This window comes from Drosophila teissieri, chromosome 2L (assembly GCF_016746235.2).
Source record: "Drosophila teissieri strain GT53w chromosome 2L, Prin_Dtei_1.1, whole genome shotgun sequence".
NCBI classification, from domain to species: domain Eukaryota; kingdom Metazoa; phylum Arthropoda; class Insecta; order Diptera; family Drosophilidae; genus Drosophila; species Drosophila teissieri.
This window is the reverse complement of record NC_053029.1, coordinates 9,596,614-9,621,451: the sequence shown is the minus strand read 5'-3', so window position 1 is coordinate 9,621,451 and position 24,838 is coordinate 9,596,614. Positions and strand designations below refer to the sequence as shown.

The following is a 24,838-nucleotide window of genomic DNA, read 5'->3' as shown; positions in this document are numbered from 1 at the left end:
ATTAAGTTGGATATTGAAGAAATCTCGGTAGTTCGAAGTGGGTACACTCTTAAATGAATGACTAAAATGTGCTTTCCATGCAGTACACAATTTGCTACAAAGTGGAGCCTATTTTACATTTAAAGTCCGCCAATCTACAATCCGCGTCAAGTTGAACTCCATTGAAAGCACTGAGGAGACACAACATTCTTCACAGTATCCATAACCCCAGTGATTTATAGCTTTCAGCTCCGAGCTCGTCCCTATATGGCCATCCGTCATCCGTTTTATAACAGAAAACTGATTTTATTGGCCATAGGTTTTTTAATGTGTTGAAGGGAAAAGTTCAGCTCCATCGACTTGTTGGCTTGTGGCTACGAAAAATACAGTGCGGAAGTCCATATAACAGGATATTTATAAATGAAAGTCCCCCAACTTTCACCAGTGACCACAAGCATGAGTTTCTGGTCTACGCCAAAGCCGGAAGTCACTGAGCACCGCAAATTCACCGTCAACTACAAAATTGAAAAATCTAGGAATATGTACATCCTGACGGCCAGATTGCTTGGGCTATTGGGTAAAGTGGCTCCTTAAAATCCCATCTACTTTTTACGCTAAGGATATAGTTACATATATCTCCGTGCAATCCGCACAGGACTCAAATTTACAAACAGCTCAGTTTGAGTACAACTAAAGTCTCACATCCAAAAGTAATTGAATAACATATTTTTAGGTTCTGAGACTTGCGGTTGCCCACACCACTTTCCGTAATTAAATTTAATTTTCAGACTTTAGCCATGAAAATGCGAGAAAATCACTTTGTATGGCAAAGTCATAAAGGTCAACAAGTTTTTTTTTTTTTGTGAGTCGTGCAACGCCGAGACATTCATGCAACGTCCTGAATGCGAAACGCAGGAATATTTTCCGCACAATAAATTTACAGCGTATATTTAGTTTATCCCTGCGTCCTCGTGGGCACGTTTCCGCCTTGACGCCATCAAACAAAAGGCACCCGGGAGGCCGCCCAGTTCAGCAGAATGTCGAGCCGCCCCACTAAAATAAACCGACTCTCGCAAAAACACATATGTACACTTCCACAATTCCACACTTCCACTATATATTATAGTACGCCGCTGGGCGTGTGAAAATTCTCGCCTTCCGCTCGACTTTTTTGCGGCTCAGTTCTTCACAGCCTCTATTTCATTAACTTAGTTTGTCACATGGGGCTCAGCGCTGGGCGAAGCCTGAGATAGATGAAAGTAAATAAATTATACCATTCTTTTAATGCTAAAGTAATGAAAAAGGCCTTTCTCGTTGTGGTCTTTTCTGAACTCCAACAAGAGGCAAAGAAAGTTCCTCTTTTAGTTGCCCTAAAAAGTATGCTACGCTAAATATAGGTCCGACCTTTAGATTTGCTTTCATAATGCGATTATCCTGCCAATTAGCTATACCCAAATATTAAGTTCAAAGTGCCATTCGCCGTCTCATTTGTTTTAATTATTGGCTAATGGTGGCCTGCGTCAATAAGTCAATACTCAGAAGTCAAAGTTGAGCAAGCCAAAAAGGATTTAAGTGTTTGTCACAAGTCACTTTTAGTTATATGCACTAAAATCCAAGTCATAAATTTTCATTTGTCGCAAACAATTTCAACTTTTTCTCCTCTGCGGAGTTGCAGGCCATAATTCAGTCTATTGCTGTCCTGGGAAGAAGCAATTCAACTTTGCACAAGTTAATAAATTGATTTTCATAAACCAAACTCAAAGGCTTCTGGCATTTTTGCCCATAATTAGTGTTTCTTTCAAAGCGCGGTTTTGGTTCTTTTTTCGGCATTAGAATGTACCCATAATTAGGTTTACAAAAAGAAGATAACATTTACTAGTTAACAAGAGAGCTTGAAGCTATTTAAAGAATAGAGTGATGTTGAGGGTTTGTTAAATTAGCAATCTGGGAAAACGAAATGAAATTTCATGCTCGGCCAGTCGAGAGACTTTAAAACTTTGCCTCGTTTTCATGACATCTCCACTGGGCGTGCGGATCGCCACAATACGCAATTAGTTGGGCACTTAATCCGAGGAGCAAACACCACCAGTGCAGAATGACACCACGATTAGCGCCGGCTGTGATGGGGATTTATCCCATGCCAAATGCTCCCTTCTCGGATGGCTTAGCTTGAATGCTCGCAAATTATTGGAGAGTTGTTTTCGCTTTAAACTGCAGCCGGGAATCCACTTTTTTTGCTGACTTTGCTGGCCCCTGTTGCTGATTAATGAATATCTTTAAGAGTGTTTTTAGATACATGGCGAGTTCGAAACCAAATCGCATTAATCAGCAGACTCAAACAAAAGAAGAATCAAGGTCGTCTGGCTCTGATGTGTAAACAATGGCTAGCTACTTGATCCTAGGTGCACACAAAATAAAGTAGAACCCTCAACGATTCATTAATTATTCCATTAACCAATGGTTACACATTAACAATATACAAACTTCTTTTATTATTGGCGCAATTGTTGTTTGGGAAAAACATTTACATATTACATAAAAACATAGTAAAAACATAGATGAAAAGTACAAGAGGACAATTTTCAAATACTTGTATTTGACTAGACTGACGACAGCTGCTTCCACTATGCAGCTTCTTCGTAGACATCTAGGCTAAGGCAGTTGGTCCAAAAGGCATCAATAGTGTGGTACAAATGGGGCAGTGCATTGCCGATGCCATGGTTCTCATCGGTGTAGGTCTGAAAAATGTGGCAAGAGCTTTAGACTTGTGGATGAGATTGAATGCTCGGTTGTAGGACCTGTTCCTCGAACTGAATATCGTGTCGCTGTAGCAACTTGGCCAACAGCAGGGAGTGCTGGTAGTGGACATTGTCGTCGCCGGAGCCGTGAATCAGCAGGAAGTCGTGGCTTTTGAAGTTCTCCAAGTTGCGGAACACGCTGCTCTCCATGTATTTCTCCAAGTTGTCATTCTCGGTGGGAAGTCCCATATAGCGCTCGGTATAAATCGTATCTAGAATGACAAATTGAAGTTGAAATGCAAATAAAATGAATTAAAGGGTCCACAAACCGTAGTACAGCCACGAGGTAACTGGAGCCACGGAAACTCCGCACTGAAAGACCCGCTCGTCATCCTTCTCAATGGTCTTGGCCGTCATGTAGCCACCATAACTCCAGCCCCAAATGCCGCAACGCTCGGCATCCACGAAGGCCAGATTCTGTTGCATCCAGCGAGTGACAAACAGTTGATCCTCGACCTCGTGATCACCCAGATCGTTGTTAACCGAGAAGAGCAGGTCCTTGCCCTTGTTACCCGTACCACGGCCATCAATATACGCATAAATCGTCTCCCGCGAGGTCGTGACAAACGCCTCGTAGCCCAGGGTGAACCCGTTGGTCACGCGCACCGAGTTGGGTCCCTGGTAGACAACCACGATCAGTGGGTACTTCTTCGTCTCCACGAAGTTGGGCGGCAGGGCGAGCTTGGCGTAGCCAACACTGCCATCGGCCAGGGTGACGTTCATGAAACGATAGCTGGGACGCAGTTTGTTCTCTATTTGCTGGCGGTACGCTGTGTTCGGCTCCCAGTCCACCAGGAGGGTCTTGGTGGCAGCCTCGAAGATCCTGGTGTAGCTCGGATTGGGTCCGGTGCAGGAGAGCGTGTAGTAGGAGAAGGACTTGCTGAACGTGGCCGAAGCGGAGCGACACTCCACTCCATCCGCATCAATTTGGCCGCAGCTGAGGCAGTCATCGTTGCTGAACACATGGTACAACGAGGGATCTCCGGGCAGAGTGGCCTGGTAGTAACTGCAGAAGAAGTATTTCAATTGAAATCGCATCTATAAATTACTACTTAGAGGGGGTGTACGCTTACAGTTTGTCCCTGGCTTCGTCGTATCCATACACGTTCAGAACTGTGAAGTTACCGCGCGACTGCCAGCTGTTGAGACCTGTCTCCAGGTCTAGGTTCCACACCTGCTGCCAGTTGTCTATGAAGTAGCCGAAGATGCAGCTCTTGCCAGCGGTGAGGCACTTGGGCGTGCTAATGTCCACCCAGCCTAGGGGCTCCTCCAGCCGCTTCACCTCCGCACAGACACCCAGGTAGCTGCAGCTCTGAATGGAGGTGAGATTCTGGCGGCGATTCATCCAGGTGATGAGCAGGTGCGTCGCGTTCGACCAGACGACGCTCTGCAGGATGTGATCGCTGCTGACAATCTCCACGGGCGCCACGATGCTGTGCACGATGGGTTCATCGTCGGACACGTCGTAGACGCGTAGACTGACCACCGGGTTCTTGGAGCCCGATTTGGGATACTTGAGCTGCTCCTCGTGCGGATACTGATAGAAGGTGGTGCTGCCGTCGCCATACAGGAAGTAGCTGAAAGTCTCCACCTCGGTGTCGTTGAAGAAGCCCACGGCCAGCCTGCTGCCGTCGGATGACCACCAGATCGCGCTGCCGCTGCTCAGGACCTCCTCCTCGTACACCCAGTCGGGCACTCCGTTGTAGACCACTCCGTCCACGCCGTCGTCCGTGATGCTGACCTCCGAGCTCTCGTTGAAGTGGATGAACACGTTGTTCAGGTAGACGTAGGCCAGGCGATCCCGCAGTGGCGACCATCCGCAGTACTGCAGCTTCTCGCCCTTGTGGATTTGGACGGACGTGTTGGTCTCGATGTCGAACACGTCGTACTGCGCTATGTACGAGTGCCGGAACTTCTCCGTGAGGTTGTGCCGGATGAGGATCTTCGTGTTGTCGGGCGAGAGCGAGAAGGTGGCACCCACATAGTTGTTCTGAAAACACGGCAACTTTAGCATTTTCCAATCATTTTCATAGTATACTAAGTACATTACCAGGAATGAGGAGTTTTGGAAGATCACATCTGTCTTGGTGGCCGCATTGAATTTGTGGATGGATCGGTCGGTGGCAGTGTAATAGAACTCCTCATCTGCAAAAGTGCATTTGTCAAACATCAAATATCCGAGTGAAGGGTATCTGACTTTCCATCATTTTTTCGATTTTTGTGGCGATCGTATCGATGCCCACGGGTTGGTTAGATAACACATACAAATACAAACACCCAAACTAACTATTTAACTGTATGAAAGTTTCAATTGCAGCTGTTTGAAGTAAAGCGTGTCATTGAATCTGGAATAACGCCAGAAACTAGAAATTTGGTGAGTGGAATGTTAAGTGGGAGAAATCTGGCATCGCACCAGTTTAAAAACTGTGCCCTTCTTGATAAGAAACTAAGGAATAATAGTTCCAAGATTAAGTTCCAAGATTAACATAAATATCACCGAATGGCAACCAAATTTCGTATTACTAAGCCGTTGTAAAACATAAAGTTCCCAAGTAACTTGGAAGTTCCAAATGAAAGCAAATCTAAGATTTTTCTATTATCTGGACACTGCCATTATGGTTAACCAAACGTCGCAGATAAGGAACACTAAATAATCGCCCTATCGAGCTGCAGAATGATGATCGTAATTCATTCAAGATAAGATTAAACGTAATAACTAGTGGAAACTTCAGCTCAAATTGTAAGTCTAGCAAGTTTTCTCGACTCCCAAGTGTTAAGTTTATTCTTTTTTCTGTGCATTACTATAAAGGCGGATTGAATGGCCCAGTCGTAATATACGTAAATTAGCTTATTGATAAGGGTCGGAGCACTCGCGGTCGGAATTCCCCGGATGTCAATTTCCCCGAAGATGATAATACCCCGCGGGTGATGCCCTAGATGATAGCAGCCCAAGAAAAAAACAAGGTTCTTAGCGCTGGTGGTGTCATGGAACAAGAAAAGGTTCGACGACCCAGAACCGATGGGATCGATGAGCAACGAACCTGTTATCCAGGTGCCATTGAAGCTCCGAAGCCCCGAGGTGCCATACAGAGCTTCCGTTAGTTCCCACGCCGTCTGGTTGCCCTCCACCCGTCCGACGACCGCCGCCGTCGACGGACGCGGACCCATGGCCATGAGGAGGCCAAGGGCAGCGATCAGCAGCGGATTAACTCGCATGTTGAATGCCGGCCGTAAAATCGCAGATCTTTGAAGTTCACTTCGCTTGTCACACCGCGAAATCCGCAACACGCAACAGTCGGCGGCGCGGCTAAAATGCAACTGAGCCGGAGTCGCAGCAGAAATCAGAAATCAATTACAATCACACAGCAATTAGCGCGTATGTCGACGCCGACGTCGACTGCGGCAGAGCTCGTGGCTGAGCTGGTGAGAGCCACCTGTTGAGCGCGACGCGGCGTTGCCAGATGCCGCCATTTATACACCGCTCTTAGAAACTAACACTTGCCGACAAAGATCACACTTTAATGTCGCCTGCCCATAGGGATTCGTTTATAATGTTCTTATTTTTAATATTCGCGCTCACCTTAATTCGTTAACTATTTTTGAAAGACTTACCCGTACTCCAGGTGCCATTAAAAGCGAATAGTCGCCTGCCCAAGCCGTAGAATGACTCCTTTAGTTTCCAGGCGCTCTTCACTCGCGTTCCGTGCTTCGCCTCCGCTGGGGGAACACATCCTAATGCTAATTGGAGCAACAGCAACCAGGCACTCAAGCTAAATCCACCGTGCATAGCTGCAGCTGAAAGGGCCACGCTTAATCTGATGTTGGAAACAAGTGCGGAGTGCTCGGCATCTCAAAAGCGAGTGAGCTGGCTTTGCTGAGCGTAAATGATTATATTAAATTAGTGGCCAATGGAAGGAAAGCCATAGCGAAAGACCCCATTTAACAAGTGGAAGCGGCACTCATTAGTTCTAATTCTCATAAAGACTTTGAAACCCTAAGAGCTGGCTGATACCGCTTTCGGTTGAAACTATGCAAGAATAAGATACATCCGTGAAATGTTAACTACTATCTGTAGTTACGAAGCTGTGCATACGAAGCTTTATTTAAAGTTATATGTTTATCATGCTCATGTGGAGTAGACAAACTTAAAGGTACCATCAATGTACATGATAAGTAGCTTGAAGCAGCTGTGAATAGTGAGTATCTTATAGTCGAATCACTCATGTACAGCTTTCCTTCTATACTTGAATGTAAAAATTCAATTAAAAGGGCGTCTACCTTCACGGCTTTAAAAATAAATACATTTGTACATATGTAGCTGTATACTTTCGATTTCTAAACTTCAAAAGCGAGACTAAAAATGGGTTTTCTGAATAGCTAACTTTTTATTATGTTTTAATTTGGTCCCGAATTTGAGATTGTATACACTTTCAAAGATCCTGGCGTTTTTATAAACATTAGGATGTACTGCTCCTTTCATAAAAATGCTGCATACTTTTCAGCGCTGTTATATATTGTAGTAAATAAAATGTGGATCCTATATTGCAGATGGTGTCTTAGATTCAAACCACCTCGTTTCTAAATGATTGTTATATTAAATAATTTATAATAATAATTTATAGTTTATAAAGCAAAATAATATTATAACAGATACTTACAGAAAACGGTTGTGTAAAAACCCCATTTGCTTTCAAAGCGTGACAATCAAAACGATTTTCTTGTTTTAAATATATTTATTAATTAAGTTTATTTGTAATCTTATAAACAGTGTTGCATGATTTTTGTTAAGTTTCGTGGCACCGGTCAGCCTGCAAAGCGGCATGTTACAGCAACCCAGTATCTAAAAACGATGCTTCATACACTGCGGTCCAAAATTGAGGTTTAGAAAGTCAGAAAAGGTGTTCACTGCGGCCTCTGAGCCGCAGGATGCTGGTTTTGCAGCTGATGGCTGGGAGCCTGCTGCTGCAGCTGCAGGACGTGGCTCAGAATCTGCGCCTGTTGCTCCAGACACTTGGGGAAGAAGTTCTGCATGAGGTCGACCTTGCGCTCCTCCAGCTCCAGTCGCTGTCGGCATATCTTGGTCTGTTCGTAGAGCAGCTGGTTCTTCCGTCGAACTTCCTCCATGTAGAGTGCCTCCAGCGAATCTGCGTGTGGCGGATTCACAGATCCGAATGGACGGCCGCGCTTCCGTGGCACAGGAACGGGAGAAGCGCCAACGACGGCGCTATTGGTGGTTGGAGTTGCAGCTAGAGTTGGAGCCGGAGCTGAGGCTGGAACTTGTGCCGGCACCGGCGCGGGCATGCCTCCGTTTGCGTTTGTGGCCACGCTAATGGTGTTATTGCTGCTATTGATATAGGCTACCGCCGTAATGGGCTGGTGGTTGACGTTCGATGTGGCCGCAGTGCTATTGACGCTGTTGTTATTGAATTGAGCCGGCTGCTGCTGAAACTGCGGCTCATAGTTCGCTTGGAACTGCTGTTGTTGCTGCTGCTGCTGCTGCTGTTGTTGCTGTTGTGGCGTCTGCAACTCGAGCAGCTGAGCCGGCTCGGCTGGTGAATACTGTTGCAGCTGCTCTTGGAAGGGAATGGAGCGGTACTCTTCGTCCTCGTACTCCTGTTTGACCACCTCGTCGTACTGGTCCGTGAACAGCTCCGTGCTAAAGCTCATCCCGCCGCTGTTGTTGTTGTTGTGGCTGCTGCCGTGATTACTATTGCTGCTGCTATTATAAAAGGTGGCCGTACTGGGCTCACTGGCCAGTCCCAACCCCTGCTGCTGCTGCTGAACGGATTGCTGCTGTGGCTGTTGCTGCTGCTGCAACTGCTCACCGGACGCATCATCCCGGGGAGGTGTCATGTCGCGGTTGTTGAGCAGGGCCTCTGGCGGCAGCGGATCGGCGTTCTTGGGCCTGTGCAGGTTCTTCAGGATGCGGTTGATGATGTCGTACTTCTTCCAGCGCGTTGCATGGCTGGATGGATCCGCCTGCAGCTGTTTTTTGACTGACCTGAGAGGAAACCGCTCAATTAGCATGAAAGTATAACGACGTGGTTAAAGGGTTAACCTACCTGAACTTGGCCCTGGTCTGGTTGACCTTCATCTGGATCTCCTCGGGCTTCACGTCCACGGCGAACCGGTCGCGCAGCTCCTCGGACCACCGGCCAAAGAAGATGGTGTTCTTGCCGGTGCGCGTCAGCCGCCAGTTGTCGCGTCCCCAGATCTCGTACAGGCGCTCCTCCTCGCTGGGCGTCCAGTAGCGACGCGCCTTCTCCTTGCCCCTGCCCTCGAGCAGCTCCTGACCACCGCACATGCCCAAATCCTGTTCGGCACCGCTGCCGCTTCCGCCCGCGTTCAACGCCAGCTTCTCGTAGTCCATCGACTGCTCTGCTCCTGCTGCTGCTCCTGCTCCCGCAGATGCTTCCCCGTTCCGTCGTCCCTGGGTGTGCGGTGTCTGCTACAATTACACAATGCAACGCAGTGGTGGACAATGGTGGAACGCACGGGAAGCCAAGAGTAGTTTTTTCTGCACAAAAAATCAACAACAGCTCTGATACACAGAAGAGTGTGACCGTGCGGCGCTGAAACGCCGAAAATGCCCATGGCTCAGGGTGCCCCTCTTCAGCGAATTAACACAATTGTATAGTTAGCTTTGGCTAAATTTTATAACTGAAATAAGTATGAAAAGGAGGTTGCATTTGGTCGAAATAAAAATCAAAAGTGCATAATTAATTATGTATCGTTATACATTCCAACTTCCGAAGATTTCACGCTCTATAAAAGTATTTTAACAGTAAAATCCATTGATAGTTTTTTGCACCTGCTGCCGGGTCGCACTAACCGCGTTCTTGGTATTTCCACGCTTCCCGCGCCTGGTCCTTGGTCACGTACGAGAATGTTTGGTTGCTAGCGATTCCACCGAATTGAAGCGGAAAATGAGCGGCCAGAAGCACCTGCGATTGCGCTACTACACCTCGTTGGAGGAGGCGATGCTGGTGCGGCTGTGGCGCGAGCACCTGCACGACATACCCTCCTACACGGACAACCTGCCCATTTTCCGGGAGATCGCGCACGGCCTGCAGCAGCACGGCGTGCGCCTCAACAAGCAGGAGGCTCGCCGGCGCATCAACAGCTACCGCAACAAGTATTTGTAAGTCGCAGCTGCTCCGGTCAGCTCCAAGTGCTAATATTCCCTTTCCCTCCCCGGCAGAAACGAGCGCAACCGCGCGGAGGGCAATGCGGACTTCGTGACCGACTGGCGCCTCTACCCGCTGATTGACAGCCTCTTCCGTCCTGCCAGGCCGTCAACTGACCTCTTCCACGAGCGCCATGTCTTGGAGACGGCCGCCGCGAGAGCCCGGGCGGATCTGCCTTCCCTGCCGCCACTGCATCTCACGTCCTCCACGCAGCTGAAGTTCGAGCGCGATCCGGACGGATGCGCCTTCCTTGATGTCCAGCCGCTGGGGCACGCAGTAGTGAAGACAGAGCCACGGCAAGACGTCAACCACCAGCCGGTGAAGACTGAATACAATCCCACAGAGACGCAGCTGGGAATGGCGCCTAACCACTGCCCACAGGGAGCTGCTGCCGACAGTGCCATTCGGCGGGCACCTCTCACGCCAGCCAACCACATCCTGCCCGAGGCAGAGGATGCGCCATATGGAGGCCACACCAACGGCCAGTCGGACGCCGAACGTTCAGTGACCAAGAGGAGACGAGGGCGACGTAGTATTCTGCCCCAAACGGGCAAGATCACAATGGCCGTGGTAGAGGAGCTGCGCAAGGAGAACAAGTTGCTCGAGGAGCAGAACGACGCCAGTCTGCAGGCGCTCGAGCACAAGGAGAAGGAGTTCCTCATCATGGAGCAGAACTTCCTGGCCTATCTGGAGCGGCAGGAAACCTTGCTGGAGCAAATACAGCAGAGAGCCATCAAGCTGGAACCCGATCGCGACTACTAGAAGGTCGATAGGCGATTGTGAGGCAGCTTTAGCTTTAAGTAGGGAATGGAGTCCCACCCTGTGTTTTTCATTTCGTTCCTTTCGCAGACACAGAAGTCTATTTCACTTGACGTACAAAGCAGCATAGCGAACCGAAGATATTTTTATTTCATAACCTTTTCTTATTATAACGTCGTCATAAGTATAAAATGTATAAAACAATCGGATTTTGTAAAAGATCTCTCGGTACGGTCTTTAAGTTAAGTTGAGTTACGTATTAAAAGTCTAAAATGTAAACTCTGTTTCGTTTGAGTAATGTATTTGTGATGGGTTGGGATAAATTTGGATTTAAGAAACATTCGAAGAACCAAAATCCATGCAGGCTAAATAATAAATTCGATGCAAGAGGTATTTGTTATAAGGATACTATTATTGCGATTATTATACAATATACTTTTGAGTCCGAAATAAAAGTAATCTGTGCAACTTCTTATTTTTGAATAGTAACTAAATTAAACATTAATTGAAATGAGATTTTTATTTAGTTTGAATTTTGATCCATTTAGTGTGTGCAACAACCGCGGGGTTATTTGTACACCAACCCCAGGAGCGCTGCAGTAGAGTGGCCCTAAATATACACGAAAATATCGCAGGCAAAAATGTTGTAGTTTCAAATTTGTAAGATTATATATAAATTTTGTGAATTTATTTTTTATATTTCGGATGTTTATTTATGTGATCTTATTATAATTATGTAAATTAGCTGTCCGCATAAATACAACTACAAAACATATACAAAATCTATAAAATCTTTCACAAAATTAAAAAAAACTAGTTTGCTGAAATAAAATTCTCTTTACCTTAAAAACATTACATTTGATTAACATGCTGTTAGCAGCAGAGTACTTAAGAGCAACTTAAGAGCTTTGACAGTCGATTGGCGCGGTCACACTGCAGAAATACCAAGACCAACGAGTGGCAACGCCGCACCTACGGAAGATATCGGGAGTTGGCAGTATGCCATTCGATTTCGAGACTTCAAGCGAAACGGTCGTCTTTTTGCGCGTGTGTGCGGGTGGCGGACGCGCGTGCCAATCGGAAAAGGCCTTTAAATCAAATGAGTGGCTCGCCAAAGGAGCGCATCAAGGTGTGTGCGAGTGTCGACTGTGTGTGTGTGTGGTGTGTGGTGTGTGCGGCACGGAGAAAGCCAGCCTGTCTGGGATAAAAATAAAGATAACAATTGGGATAAAGATCGCCGAGCGGCAGCGAAATGCACGAATCACCGTGGAATCGGGGCTAAAGAAGGAAAAACAAGTGTGCAGCACACGGATTGAAATATGTTTGCCAATGTGTGCGCGAGCGTCACCTAAATAAACAACATAAAATTCGATTTGCAGCAAGGAGAGCGAGTCGGAGCGAGTGAGAGAGAGGCTGTTGCTGTTGTTGTTGTTGTTGCCGCTGCATGTGGCATGCCCGAAAATCCCAATCAGAATCAGCTGAGCCCTGCCTCGCCTCTACCTCCCTCTCTCCCTTCCTCACCCCATCCTCTCCTTTCGCACGGTGTGCGCTGCTGGCCAGTGTAAAAGTTTTTGCGTGTCTCCAGCGTTTCTCTTTCTCCAGGGCCGCAACACTGTGCTACAAACTACGTGAAAACCCGTTTCGTTACATTTCGCTTCGCCCCGCCTTCCCCCTTACCCCATCCCCTTCCCACTCTCCCGATACGGTTTTTTCTCCGCTGTCGCGTCACGCCTCGTTTTTTTTTGTCTCTGTTGTGTTGCAGTTGTTGCTTTTACTCAGTGCCTTTTTCATTCATAGAAAACGGTCAGCAAAGCAAAGCAACGCAAAGCGAAGCGAAGCGACAGCAACAGCAACAACAAACAGCAACAAAAAACAGAAACAGAAACAGCAGAAATATCAGCGCGATTTCTTTTCGTTTCGCCCAAAAGAGCAGGCAAAAAATCAACAAAGTACGAAACACAAAGCCAAATCAAAAGAAATCAAATTTCAAATTCGTGCGGCCACCAGCAATATCGAAATAAAGAAATTATCTAAATCATCATCGACATCATCATCAGCAGCAGCAGCAGCACAAAAATCGAAAATTGCCTCGCTGTGTGTGTGATGTAAGTTCGATAATAATATTTAACAATTGCAAAAGTTTATTTTATACATTATGCCTAACTGGCGCCCATTGTTCGCCCTTTTTTCCCTCTTCATTTCCTACGTCTTCCGGCTTTTTTTTATTATTGAAATATACTACATTATACTAATACATTTAGACCAAGTTTATGTGCTCCTCAAGGTATTGTATCGTTACTACATCAAAGTCAATAATTCTTTAAGGTCTTTAATGTTAATTTGTTCGAAATTTCCCATGATTGTAGTCATTTATGGGTTTTCCCTGGCGTAGTAATCGTGCGGGTCTAGACCACTAGAATGATAAGGCTGATAAGATTCTTGGCTGTAACCATCGAATTTATGGCAAAATCATAACTTGCTCCTTATTAATCGCTGCCAAAACTGAAATACATTGTATTGGTTTCCGCCGATTTGATGAATTTCATTTTTCAATCGCTTTTTAGTTTACACATTAAAAACACATTTGTTAACCCATTAAAAATGTGTTTGGCATTTGTTTCCTTTCAAAACAGCTCATTAAATCCCCGGAGTCCACATAAATCTTGGCGTCGTTTGTGGCTAAATATTGTCACTTAGCAAACATTCGAAAATATATAACTTGATTTATGCGCACGAGTACTAAAAATAGAATTTGGAGGTGTCGAAAACAGCTAAATTTAGGGGATTTCGAAATGGAAGTGTATTAGGTAATTGTTCACAGCACATTGTTATAACCATAACTGTCTTGTCATTGTTATCTGGCAATTCTATTAAATGTATTAAGTGGCCGAATCTTCAGTTAGCTTGGGCTATTTTTATAAAAATAGACGAGCTATACAACAAAAAAATGAACATTTCGTTGTGGAAGTGGTTCAAACGGGCAATTTAACACGATCTATTTAACGGGTTGTGTGTTGATGTTTATTAATAAAATATTTGCCAATTATAGGACAGTTTGCGCGTTTAGTTCCATGTGTTTCGCCCTATTATTAAATATTTATACTTGATAAACACAGTTTATTTACTCCATTAGTATGATTCGAGCAATTTCTGGTTAAACTGAACAAATGTTTTCCTCATTAATGGAAAATATTTGTTTAGTAAAAAAGAGAGCAGCTTTCTGCATCACAAAACCCCGTATCTGATGTCTGATGTCGCATATTGTAGATAAGAAATTATAGTAAGGGACTTGCTAAATTTAAGGCGATACTAACGCAATGCGGTGGCTGGATTACGTATAACTTAGGACCTTGGATACAAATAGCTCGGAAAGATTTTTGGTTTTAAGATAAAGAGTGAGAGAAACACAATTTTCTACACAAGATTCAAGCGGAAGTTTGTAATCGCCGCCGAGAAAATTCCAGAAGGGTGTTTTGTGCTTAGACTCTTGGAAACTTTTTATGAATAAACAGAGTAAATTGGATTTTCAAGAGAGCGATCAGTTCTGGATAATTTCTCCATATGGCTTGCGACCATTGCGTTTTTATTCTTGTTTCTTTGAAAACAACACCTTTTGTGTATTTTAAGTTTTAAAAAAAAATGGTTTGTATTATTTCGTCAATTTATCATTTCCCTCTTTTGACCTGAAAAGTTCATACCTCTGCCTGGTGACTTTTGAAATATAATTGACACCCCCAAGTGACGCAACATCAAAGCTCACATGCATTTACACAAATTTTGTTTGTCATGGAGACGACTGAATCATCTTAAGCAACAGCATTTACTACACTGGTTGACAAGAAACCCGTTTGCGAGCTTTGTTTTTACATAATCAAATTGAAATATAAAATTGAAAATTGAAATATCTGCATATGTGCACGCAGACACATTATAGTTGCAACTATAATTATTATAGTAAATAGTATAGTTTCGAAACATACAAAGTTAAGCATGAAAGTTAGATAAATAAACTGTTTATTTATTTTTTTTGTATTTAACTAATTACTGATGATTATAAAAACGCAGTAATTCAGTTTCTTTGAATTGTAAATTAGTGACATATTTTAGTCCACATGGGTTGGCAAGTTCGTAACCCTTTTCCCGCATTCTTTATCGGTATTGTATTACCGTGATGTGGTTAACCACAAATAGTAGCAGTTTTGTTCATTTGGTTTCTGTTGCGTTTTACACTTTCCAAGACCCAGACCTTAGAAATCAGTCAGTTGTAACGTACGTAGTATGTATGTATGTACATCTTAAGGTATGTCTGGTTTTGAATTGACTGCTACTAGTTTATTCATGATATTTAAAATCTTTTTTTATATCGGAAAATGATTATAAAAAGTTTGATTTGAAAAACAAAACTTTGGGACCTACTTAGTTTTTAAAACTTTTTTGTTTCTTCAAGTGAATCTCTTTGTCACGCATTGAACATCAAAAAATGAGGTATTCAAACTTCCACTAATTGGTATTAATATCTTTTGCTTTCCTATTTTACTACATTTCGTTAATGTGCCCATCAAGCGCTGTGTTGCCGGTTTCGCTGGTTTAGGCCAAATACGAAATGGGGCAGTCAGCTTTGTCATGACAACTGTAGGGCAACAAAATGTTTATCCAACTTGCTCTAACAATTGGGCACGCAAAACCGTCAGTCAGTCACGGCCAGGGGTATTCCGCCGGGGCGAAGGGTGCTGGCTAGGGATAGGGATTGGGTTTGGAATTCGAATTGGTAGTGGGATTGGGAGCGGGATGGGGATAGGGAGCGGGACAGGTGCGCCCCGTGTGCGGTGTTCTGACACCTTTCTCCACGGCCAGGGGCCATGTCATCGTCAGCATGACGAGCACTGGGTTGCCGAGTCGGTCGGTCGTTGGGCTTATGCTTAATGGTTGATTGAATTGAAACGAGGGAAAATGGGTTGTTTAAAGGGCTGTAGTTGGTCTGGTGCGTCCTAACCCCTAGATGAGGGTTCTGTGAAAGTTAGTTTACTGGGAAACACGTTAAAACGGAAGCTAGGCTACTTTGGTTCCTTGCTTTTTATGCAGCGCTTATTGACGAACTTTTTATTTATATTTACTAGACTCAAAAATATCTGTTTATTTAAACATCTTTTTTACATTTTAGCAGGGTAATGCAATTTCTTACACCTAGTTAACAAATTTGTTTTAGTCAAATGTTCCAAAGTTATTAATTCACCTTAGATGTATAACCATGAAAGACATCAAAATTGAAACATATACAGCTTTGATAGAAATATAAAATAACAGAATTGTACTTTGTATGAAAACCTATATTGCATAACTACAAACAAAAGCAAAGCTCGTAATAAAATTCAAATATGTGTTATTCCTATGTTCAATTATTTTATATAAACTTGCAGATGCATCTAGAGTTGCACACAAATATTCTGGAAAACGACACAATTAAGATGGCACATTTTCATCAGGTCGCGATTGTCTGAACTCAGGCGCCTGGCAATATTTATGTAGCATTTTCCCCAACAGCGTCGCTTTTCATGCTCGAGCAGCAAAAGTTTAGTTGTAATTACTATGCAAATGTATACAGTTCGAGCGACGAGAGAAAATGTTTGTCGGCTAAAAAAGTGAAGAACTTGAAGGCGACGTCAAAGGCATTTGCACAAATCATTGGTTGGCTCTGCCAGAGTTGCCTTATTGTTATGCAAAAGGGTTGCTTACTGTAGACAGACTGTTGCTATTCTTGTTCATTGCTTTATTATTGTTTGTTTTGACTGGAATACTTCGAAACTCGATTGAACCTTTAAAACGGCATAACTATGAAATTGATGCTTGCATTGCATAATATTGGCTTTTAATATTTATATTGTAAGAATGGTAAGCGGCCAAGGGGTAGCACTTCAGTGGGGAAAAGAAAGAAATTTAATTAAAATTCGTTTGCCTTTACCCCCATCACTTATGCTCTTCGTCTTTGCAGCTTGTGTGTAGTTTTTGGCAGGCTTCCAAGTGGAAAAGCCGCCTGTGTTGTCAGTTTCTTTGTACCTGGAGAAAAATGTGGCAAATTTCAACATTCCATTTCTCAGATGTTATACCTTTTCTTATAAAAATGTAGAAACTAGAGTATACTAGTGTTTGGCCAAGAGAGTTCTTTTTCAGATATTCCAAATGCCCGAAAAGGGTGGACGGAATCGTTTTTCTGAGTGCAGGCGGTTGAGACGGCTTAGAGATAAGACTGGGAGGATGGACCATGGGTGATGGAGTGTGGCAGCCACTCAAACTTGACATAGACTTGGGCGACGGGCTTTTGTTCGTGAATGTGGATGTGCTGTTGAGGTTGTGGTGGCATTTGTGTGTGTGTGTGTGTATGTGTGTGTCTGAGTACAAGGACGTGAGCACCACGTGTGACCACTGTGGCACACATGCCCCGTGGATGGGGACAAAAAATGCGGGAAGTCCTTAGTGGAAACCAATTTCATCACTTATTGTCCCCAGCTAAGCTGGCAACGAATCCGTCTTGTGAGCCTGGCACAACCTTTGATGGCATTGGAAGAACACTGTGCCTCAACTCGGCTCAGATTCGGGCTGAGCTGGCTGTTAAGTGAATTAGTGAAAAACACATTTAAGTTTCGAACTGCATTCTTGGGTTCTTGATTACTTAAAAGCTTTTCCTCACGCACAGACTACCGACTGCCACAGGCCAAGAACAAGGGCGCTTGTGGCTTTTAAATCGATAGTGGATGAGAGGTAAATGGTAAATGAGGCTGAATGAATAGGCATGGAATGGACCTTCTTCAGGGATCTGTGCATTTGATTAAACTAAGAGTACTAGAATCTATTACGCTCATTATCCGCCATTGAAAATTGAATGAACGCTAAGGACATAACGTTCAGCATGGCAAAATGAAACATATAATCAGATTTGCGACAAATCAAACATGTCATTCTGCAGACTTTGAATGTTTTAATTAAACTGTGTGATTTATTAAATATTTTTGTAACATTTTAAATGGCCGGTTTCCTTAACGTTTGCAGAGGGAGTGTACAAAGGAAATTAAACCATATATTATTAAGATAATTAACATTATTTGCCAGAGCGAACAAAGTTTGTTGGGGTTTTTAAATAGTCGTACTTAACGTGCACGAAATATGTTCCTTTGTCTTATTTGCCTTTTCAGTTGTCTCTCATTTTCGCCTGTGAAAAATATGCCAACGTACTTAAGTTTCTTGTTGCGCATACGAGTACTGACAAATTGCCTTCATGAACTACCCACCCACTTTATTTTTGCTTTTGAGCACTCATTAAATCCCGGTAAGAATAAATCTTTACAAATTTCAACGGTCGCTGCGGGAAGTCTGTTCAAAAATGGGACAATGTGCATATTCTCTAGGTAATTTAGTGCGCCAAAAGCCCATTTCCATGATATCAAAACGTGTTTGAAAAAGATACAAAAATCTTTAATTACTTGTGGGTGCATTTCGAATGTGTGTCTTTTAAAGATTTATATTTTCCCTTACAAGTTTTTGTGGTACTTATTTAATTATTTTCTTTTGGTCACCAGCTGTTGTAGTGGCCCTTTTTTAATGTGTGTCTCTCAGAGATTTAATTTAACTGGTTGGCACGAGAGAACGACGAGCTGCTAAAAGGATAAGCGTTGCATGAAATATGAAAATGTCCTTGACCAACATGCTGCAAACTGGGCCTGTTTTTAAAATCATAGTTTTACGTATGAGTATGTAAAATCTTGTAAAACCCCTTTTTGTACGCATACCGAAATAATTAGGATTTATTGTGATTAAATTTTATGTAATATCATTCCACTTTGACTTTAATAAGGCAAATGGAAAAGTTTCATGCAAAATACTTATCCAAAGCCCTTCGAATGGTAATTTATATTAGCAAAAGATTGCTGACTTTACCCCTGGATGGCTGAACCCCCACATATTGGCCCAGTGAAGCATCCAGTCGGTAAATCAATATGCCACCTCGAGAGGAGTCATCCATTACGACCTGCTTGCCAAACATCCATGCGCAGTTAACAGGCGAAAAATAAGGACAGCAACTGGGTGTCGACAATGGATCCTTGTGCAGGCACAGGGCACAGGATATCGCCGCCAGAGGCGGGTAATGTCATTAACAACAAATTGAGCACATTAATAAATATGAATTATGATTGTTAATAAAAAAGTATGGCCAAAGGCGACGGAACTGGCAGAGTGGCGTAGTTTCGGGGAATTTTCACGCCCAGTGAGTGGCAGCAAGCTGACACCTACCCGGTGCCACGCCCACTAGGGGAATGGGGCGCAATAAACGGAGTTGCGGTTAAGCCAAATGGTAATACGCCCTGTGGGCCACCGACTGATGTTGCATAACTTTTAGCGCTCCATGGAATGCGAGTGTGTGGCAGACATCATAAATCAGTTTCGGTTCCGGGAAGGGGCCACCGAGTAAAAATAGTGATTTTTATTTCGGCCCGGTTTAGAGCAAAAAAGGTCAAAGCTGCAAATGGTCAGTAGAAGATAGAAAGTATAAAAATCCACTGACTGTTCATCAAAAATTGCCATCGAAAGAAGTTTGAGTATCGACTGGAAAGTTTATTTGGTCGTAACCTATTCTCTACTTTTCAGAACACCAGCCTGCTGGTAAACGTGGCCATTTTTTGTTACCTTAAACTGCACTTCAAAAGCCATTTACAACCTAAATCCTCGTAAACCGCTGAGCCCGCAAACGGTTCATCATAATGGAGGCCAGAGCCATTTTAGCCAAGTTACTGCTCATCCGCAGAACAGATGAACTGCTATTTTGTTTTTATTATTTGAGATAGGGGTGGGAGGAGCTTAACTAGGACCACAAATTGGATACTACATACCTACCCATTTGCTGGCATCAAAAATTCCTTTGGTATATTCGATTTTATATTGAACTTAAGTGCGCTTCAGTGTGTTTTATTGATAACGTCAGCTTGTCACTTTTTCTTCGTGTTGCTTAACGCGAAGAGTGACAGCCGTGAATTAGGAGAAAGAAAAGTTTTTCCTCAAACTGTGTCCCTGTGTTCCTGTGTATTTGTAATGCTATCTGGGTAATTTGGACCCGACATTTTCCCAAACAGAAGGGGCGTCCTGCTTTTGCTTCTTTCCCGACTGACACTTGTATTCGAACTTTTTCCGTACACGAGTTTTCGGTTTGACTTGATGTTATTTGCAGCATGCCACATCGTCATCGCCATCGTCATCGTCATAATGATGATTCCTTTATCTTTACGGCACCTTGCACATTCATCCAGGGAAGTTTCCTGGCTCTAATGTAATGTGAAATTTGACTAATTAAGTGTTAGACGAGATTATCTCGTAGACTGCGTGTCAAAGACCATCTTTTTGTCATCACAGCCTCGATTTTCATGCGTAACTGAAACTTCACACACAATGGACTTCAAATTAGATGGTGCCTTGCGAGATTGATTGCGATAGGGCTCAATTAAACAAAAACCTGCCCAGTTCATCGTGAAATGTGATTTAGTTAATGGGAAAATATTTGGGGTAAGACATGATAACCATCATAATTAGGCGGCCATTGAGAAAGTGTCGACAATCCACTTTTGCTACGGTTGGAAGCTAAAGCTTGTCTACCAGATAACAAACATAACTTCATTTCAAATTCGTTTATTTCTGGAATTGAAAGTTTACAGAAAGGGCAATTATTTCCTTAAGCCGAATATTCGTTTAGAGATGTTCGAAATTAACAGGCAGATTTGTCATATGGAAAGAGAAATATATGCAAATCGAGTTAGCCCCGTCAGAATCTCAAATGGTCGTGGGTTTTTTACGATTTTATTTTGCCTTTGGCTGCTCATGCGACTGTCATATGTATTTTGAAGGCCCCTCTGCTTTTGGCCACCTTTAAGGTTGGTGGTTGTTGTTTTTTTCTTTTGACTGATTGCCGCCTCAGGCACGAATGCGTGTGTAATATTTATCAGTCCATTCAATTTGCATACAAAGTGCTAAGTATAATTGAAAATCGCAGTAATTTCCTACTCAGCTCGGTAAACAGTCAGTGAATTATTTACTTCCATTTCAAGAGTTTATTTATTGTAGAGGAATAAATTGTAAATTGTAAAAGGAATAAATGTATCAATAGAAAAGACCTACAAAAATACGATTCTTACTTTACGTAGTAAAATATTTGACTAATCTCTATTCTTTATAAGTTTTCAAAGACCTTTATATGTGATTTGAAAGGCACGTACTAATATAATAAATTTTCTGGGTAAATAGCTCATGGATTTTTAATCTTATCTTTTGCCCAACAGCAACCTTCAAATACCTACTATCAATTTTGTTATTTTTTCCATACACCCTGAGGGTCGGAAAAAATGGGTTTATTAAACTGTTTTTATTCTATTCAATTATTAACTTGTATGTATTTATAAGAACACCCTCTCTGAGCTCAAGTACAATAATCCTTTTAAACTGTATGCTGCTTATTAACAAGTATATCAATAATTAAGTTTGCAAAACTGTTTACACGGATTTCCTTTCAAGAGTAATTAAATCTAAAGGGGTATTTAGCGGCTCTAGGAATTAAAAGCAATTTGCTGTTAGAAGTTGAATGCACTTTTTAATTGGCCTTTTATGGTGCCACTTAAGAAGCGGACATTTTTGGTACAATGTCAAAGCACAGTTCTGATTTCTTCCAATTCCAAGATAGCTTATCTAACAAATTAGTAGCCAAATTCAATTTTCTTTCGGCAGAAACCAAATGTACGACATGTCTTGTTTTACAACTTCTTGCCAATGCTGTCTTATCAACGAAAAACCAACTGCCTCAGTTAGTAATAAGTATTGATGAATACAGGCATGTGCACCACGTAAACATAGTTTGTAATTAGTGAATGTTCTCAAAGACGAAACTGTTTCCATGCTCAACCTATTTTCAGTATAGTTATCTGTTTATTTAATAAATACCTTTTTTGAGCAATTATTTGGCAGAGTGTTGGGTGTTGGCAACTGACTCCTTTACTAAAATGAAGCTGATTATGTCTACAGACTGCGCTGCTGGAAATTCAATTAATTTTGAATGCCATTTTAAGTGCACTTGTGTAAAGCATTCTACTTAGTAGACACTTTCCCTTCTGCAGACATTTCCCTTTTAAGTTTTCCCAGGGGCTGCGGTATTTTTTCGGGGTTTTCCATTGAAAAAAGTTTATGAAATACGCTAATTTCAATTAGCTTCCGACCAGAGCTTCCGCCTCAGTTTCACTAGTCAATGCCGTTCGACAATCCAATTTCGCTTTTATTTCTCTACCCCGCCCACCAGATCGAGTAAACATGTTTGCTTGGGTCTGGCTGCCGGTATCGTTATGTAAGTCCCTAGTTTATATATTTATATAGTGTATATATTGCCAGTAGTCCAAACGTATTCCATTAGCCAGGCAAACGCTTCCCCAGGGGAAAGGCACAGTTTATTTGCTCTGTTAATTAAAATTACGAGCGTCAGACAAATTTGTCTGCACTGTACATGCAATGGGATCATTATAGGTAGTTTGATTTGTTAGTCCATGGTTCATTTGCAGCTAATTTAATTAGCTTTTTGAGCAGTAATTCGGGGGCTAACCGCTTACTCTCTTAGTATTATTTTTTAGCCCATATAAGTGTGGAGCATTGTCCATTTTCCAAAGGACTCGTCGAGAAAAACCATTAAGGGGCTTCTATGCCCTAGTGTGTCAGGTAAACTTGCTTAATCTTCGGCTATTCAAGTACAAATCTGGGCCGTTTGGTTTTTATTATTGGTTCAAGCCATGCAAGGACCTTTGCAGAGCACTCGCCACAGATACAGCTGAACATACAGAGTCCCGAAAAGTGGGCAAAATGCCGCGGAAATCGACTTGCCTGCAGTTGTTGCTTTTGTTGGCTCAAACTGACACACAATTTCTGAACACACTTACTTAAAATATATGCACCTTGAGGTTTATTTATTACACATTGCATATGTAATACCATACTGTCATGATTTTCCTTAGACGATAAGCAATAAAATGTAAACCAAATAATGTTTACCTTCTTATTACCTGCGAATTTTTGATTGAAAATTCATAATGATTTTAGCTAGCAGAAAATGCGAAAATATTAATCATATTCCAGTTCCGGATATTGATTGATTTCTTGGCCATCATCTTTTGCAGTTGCCTAGCTGCATTTCTTTTCCAATTCTAGGGCATCTCTATCCGAGTTTCCACTTTGCTTTCGTTTGGTTTTCCCCTTGCCAAACCTAATAAATTTTGCATTGTGCGCGGCGTTCGGTTGAGGGCCGCAGTTACCTGAATTCAGATATTGCCTTCCGGACATACAACTTGGCAGCAGCTGAGGCTGTGGTCCTTTCCCCACCCCGCCATTCGAATCCTTAATATTCCCCTGTTGGCTGACCCTGCGAAGCGCCTTATGTCTTGCTAAAAATTTTAAATACGAAATGCATACAGCTCGTTTCGTATGTTATAAAGTTTGTGTTGTTTAAAGGGATCTCATAAGCTAACTATATGAGGTTTGAATTTTTGATAGTGTAATAGAATTTGTTGCCTGGCATTAAAACTTTGTCGTTCGTCCTTTAAGATGCTCGGCAAGTGTTGTGTGCACATGTTAAGTAATTCTTAAAGTTGCCACTTCTAGCAACTTTTGAAAAATCTTGTTATTCAACCACAGCGCTCTTGACCTATGGCTTCCTGGGTGCATCCAACTCCTCCATGTCTGAAGACAAAACAGATAAATGACTTTATTTGTTGAGTTTGCTCTTGCCGCAACATCCCATCCCGTAATCCTATCAGCACTCGAGAAGTCAAGTGGCGAGGACCAACTGCTGAGCCGGGATGAGCCCTTCTATGGGTTCAATGGAGAGCAAGGAGCCTGGCGGCTGAGTCAAGCGAGTTTTAAAGCAAACTATCTGACTTCATAAGAGTTGCTGTAAGCAGGCAAACCATTTGTGACCACGAATTACTTATTGAAATACCCCACAAAAAAATGCAATTGGCATTTGTTTCCGGCGGAGAAACAGCTTTTCAAAGTATCATCTTTGCATTTGCAAACTTAAAACTTAAACCTCTTAAGCACAAAAAAGGGTTAACCTGCTTTGTTTTCTTTTGAGCCAACTCCGCCTGCTCCTCACTAGAAGTCCAAAGTACACACCTGCTAACGGGTAACTACCTTGAGGCTGGGAGTCCTGGCTGCACTGCATCCCCAGGGCACCGTTTATTCAGCGGACGATGACGGGGAAAATGTGCGGAAAGGCACACCGTCTTTGTACTCCTTGGCGCATCCATTTTTAAACAGACCAAATGCAGCTGAATTGCATTTTAAAGCAGACCTTAACGGCTCGTCTGCATTGCGTAGAAGGTTGCTGGAGGCATATTTAGAATACATTGTGTAGCTAACCCAAAATCCATTGTTTGCATTGCATGTGAGAGTGCTGGGATCCTAGCCTCCCTTTGGCAAAACTATACTAGTTACATAAGTTTAAATACACTTCTCAGATTGTACAACATATATATCTATTTAACTTCCAATTCCGTTCTTTCATTAGAGTATGACTAATTGCATTAATTACATATGACTAATTATTGTTATTCTCTGTCTTTTCAGTAACTAGCAAAATAAAATAGGTGAGTGTTTACTAATTACTTACGTTTCTCAAACTGAAGCTTAGCTTTTAATTGGCTAAAATGATTTCTACTGTAAACATCTGTTTCAAGCAAAAAGCTAATATTTTTTCTTAGATTAGGGTCTGTTTTGATATGTCTGGGCAGATGTAGGTTGAGAGTATGGGGCATATTAATCAGGAGAACGTGTCAAATTTAAAATAACTAAAATCGAAAACTTTTAAAGCCGATAGAAAAACGAAAAACTATGCTAATTTTGCTGGTTCGGCAAGGAAGGTAACACCAATATCTGGATAATCCGGCAGTAAACATAAAGACATCCAATTTAGTGAGCTGTCCTCGTTAATCACCGCCGTCAGTTTGTTGTCATGCTTTATTTGGTTGAGCCCGGCTTGTCGTTTTCATTAACCTTAATTAGCGTGTGCCGTTGACATTCGTCACTATCCACATAAATGCAATTGCT

The 24,838-nt window shown here is 42.7% G+C and overlaps 4 protein-coding genes across 6 annotated transcripts in view; 2 read left to right on the top strand and 2 right to left on the bottom strand.

Moving 5' to 3' along the window:
- Nucleotides 1-2,440: 2,440 nt before the first annotated feature.
- Nucleotides 2,441-6,109, bottom strand: LOC122615845 (venom dipeptidyl peptidase 4). 2 transcript variants are annotated; one of them, XM_043790995.1, is made up of 6 exons: nucleotides 5,819-6,103; nucleotides 4,828-4,922; nucleotides 3,851-4,767; nucleotides 3,047-3,783; nucleotides 2,778-2,989; nucleotides 2,441-2,717 (listed from the first exon to the last, which is right to left on the bottom strand). In XM_043790995.1, the coding sequence occupies exons 1-6, from the start codon at nucleotides 5,991-5,993 to the stop codon at nucleotides 2,604-2,606; spliced, it is 2,250 nt and encodes a 749-aa protein (XP_043646930.1). In that variant the 5' UTR covers nucleotides 5,994-6,103; the 3' UTR covers nucleotides 2,441-2,603. The 2 variants fall into 2 exon arrangements, with proteins under 2 accessions (XP_043646930.1, XP_043646939.1); XM_043791004.1 differs by lacking the exons at nucleotides 2,441-2,717; nucleotides 2,778-2,989; nucleotides 3,047-3,783; nucleotides 3,851-4,767 and having other exon boundaries at nucleotides 4,851-4,917; nucleotides 5,815-6,109.
- A 1,386-nt stretch (nucleotides 6,110-7,495) lies between these two features.
- Nucleotides 7,496-9,342, bottom strand: LOC122624681 (ras-interacting protein RIP3). Its single transcript, XM_043804355.1, has 2 exons — nucleotides 8,840-9,342; nucleotides 7,496-8,778 (listed from the first exon to the last, which is right to left on the bottom strand). Exons 1-2 carry the CDS (start codon nucleotides 9,145-9,147, stop codon nucleotides 7,680-7,682), a joined length of 1,407 nt encoding a protein of 468 aa, XP_043660290.1. The 5' UTR covers nucleotides 9,148-9,342; the 3' UTR covers nucleotides 7,496-7,679.
- Nucleotides 9,343-9,618: 276 nt separating this feature from the next.
- On the top strand, nucleotides 9,619-10,954 carry LOC122625969. Its single transcript, XM_043806045.1, has 2 exons — nucleotides 9,619-9,918; nucleotides 9,979-10,954. The coding sequence occupies exons 1-2, from the start codon at nucleotides 9,704-9,706 to the stop codon at nucleotides 10,724-10,726; spliced, it is 963 nt and encodes a 320-aa protein (XP_043661980.1). The 5' UTR covers nucleotides 9,619-9,703; the 3' UTR covers nucleotides 10,727-10,954.
- A 760-nt stretch (nucleotides 10,955-11,714) lies between these two features.
- Nucleotides 11,715-24,838, top strand: part of LOC122624879 (beta-1,4-glucuronyltransferase 1) — a 34,364-nt gene continuing 21,240 nt past the window's right edge. For both annotated transcript variants that reach the window (XM_043804636.1, XM_043804626.1), the window contains exons 1-3: nucleotides 11,715-11,852; nucleotides 12,652-12,828; nucleotides 24,359-24,378. The gene's annotated coding sequence lies outside the window, so the exon portion shown is untranslated. The remainder of the gene's footprint in view (nucleotides 11,853-12,651; nucleotides 12,829-24,358; nucleotides 24,379-24,838) is intronic.

What these genes read in the sequence shown, in the direction of transcription:
- LOC122615845 (XM_043790995.1), bottom strand. Translation starts at nt 5,993, where the DNA reads ATGCGAGTTAATCCGCTGCTGATCGCTGCCCTTGGCCTCCTCATGGCC. An exon ending in GACGAAGCCAGGGACAAACT is followed by an intron (nt 3,784 to 3,850) that starts GTAAGCGTACAC and finishes CTTCTTCTGCAG; the next exon opens with TTACTACCAGGCCACTCTGC. An exon ending in TACCTCGTGGCTGTACTACG is followed by an intron (nt 2,990 to 3,046) that starts GTTTGTGGACCC and finishes TTGTCATTCTAG; the next exon opens with ATACGATTTATACCGAGCGC.
- LOC122624681 (XM_043804355.1), bottom strand. Translation starts at nt 9,147, where the DNA reads ATGGACTACGAGAAGCTGGCGTTGAACGCGGGCGGAAGCGGCAGCGGT. An exon ending in CAGACCAGGGCCAAGTTCAG is followed by an intron (nt 8,779 to 8,839) that starts GTAGGTTAACCC and finishes GTTTCCTCTCAG; the next exon opens with GTCAGTCAAAAAACAGCTGC.
- LOC122625969 (XM_043806045.1), top strand. Translation starts at nt 9,704, where the DNA reads ATGAGCGGCCAGAAGCACCTGCGATTGCGCTACTACACCTCGTTGGAG. An exon ending in AGCTACCGCAACAAGTATTT is followed by an intron (nt 9,919 to 9,978) that starts GTAAGTCGCAGC and finishes CCTCCCCGGCAG; the next exon opens with AAACGAGCGCAACCGCGCGG.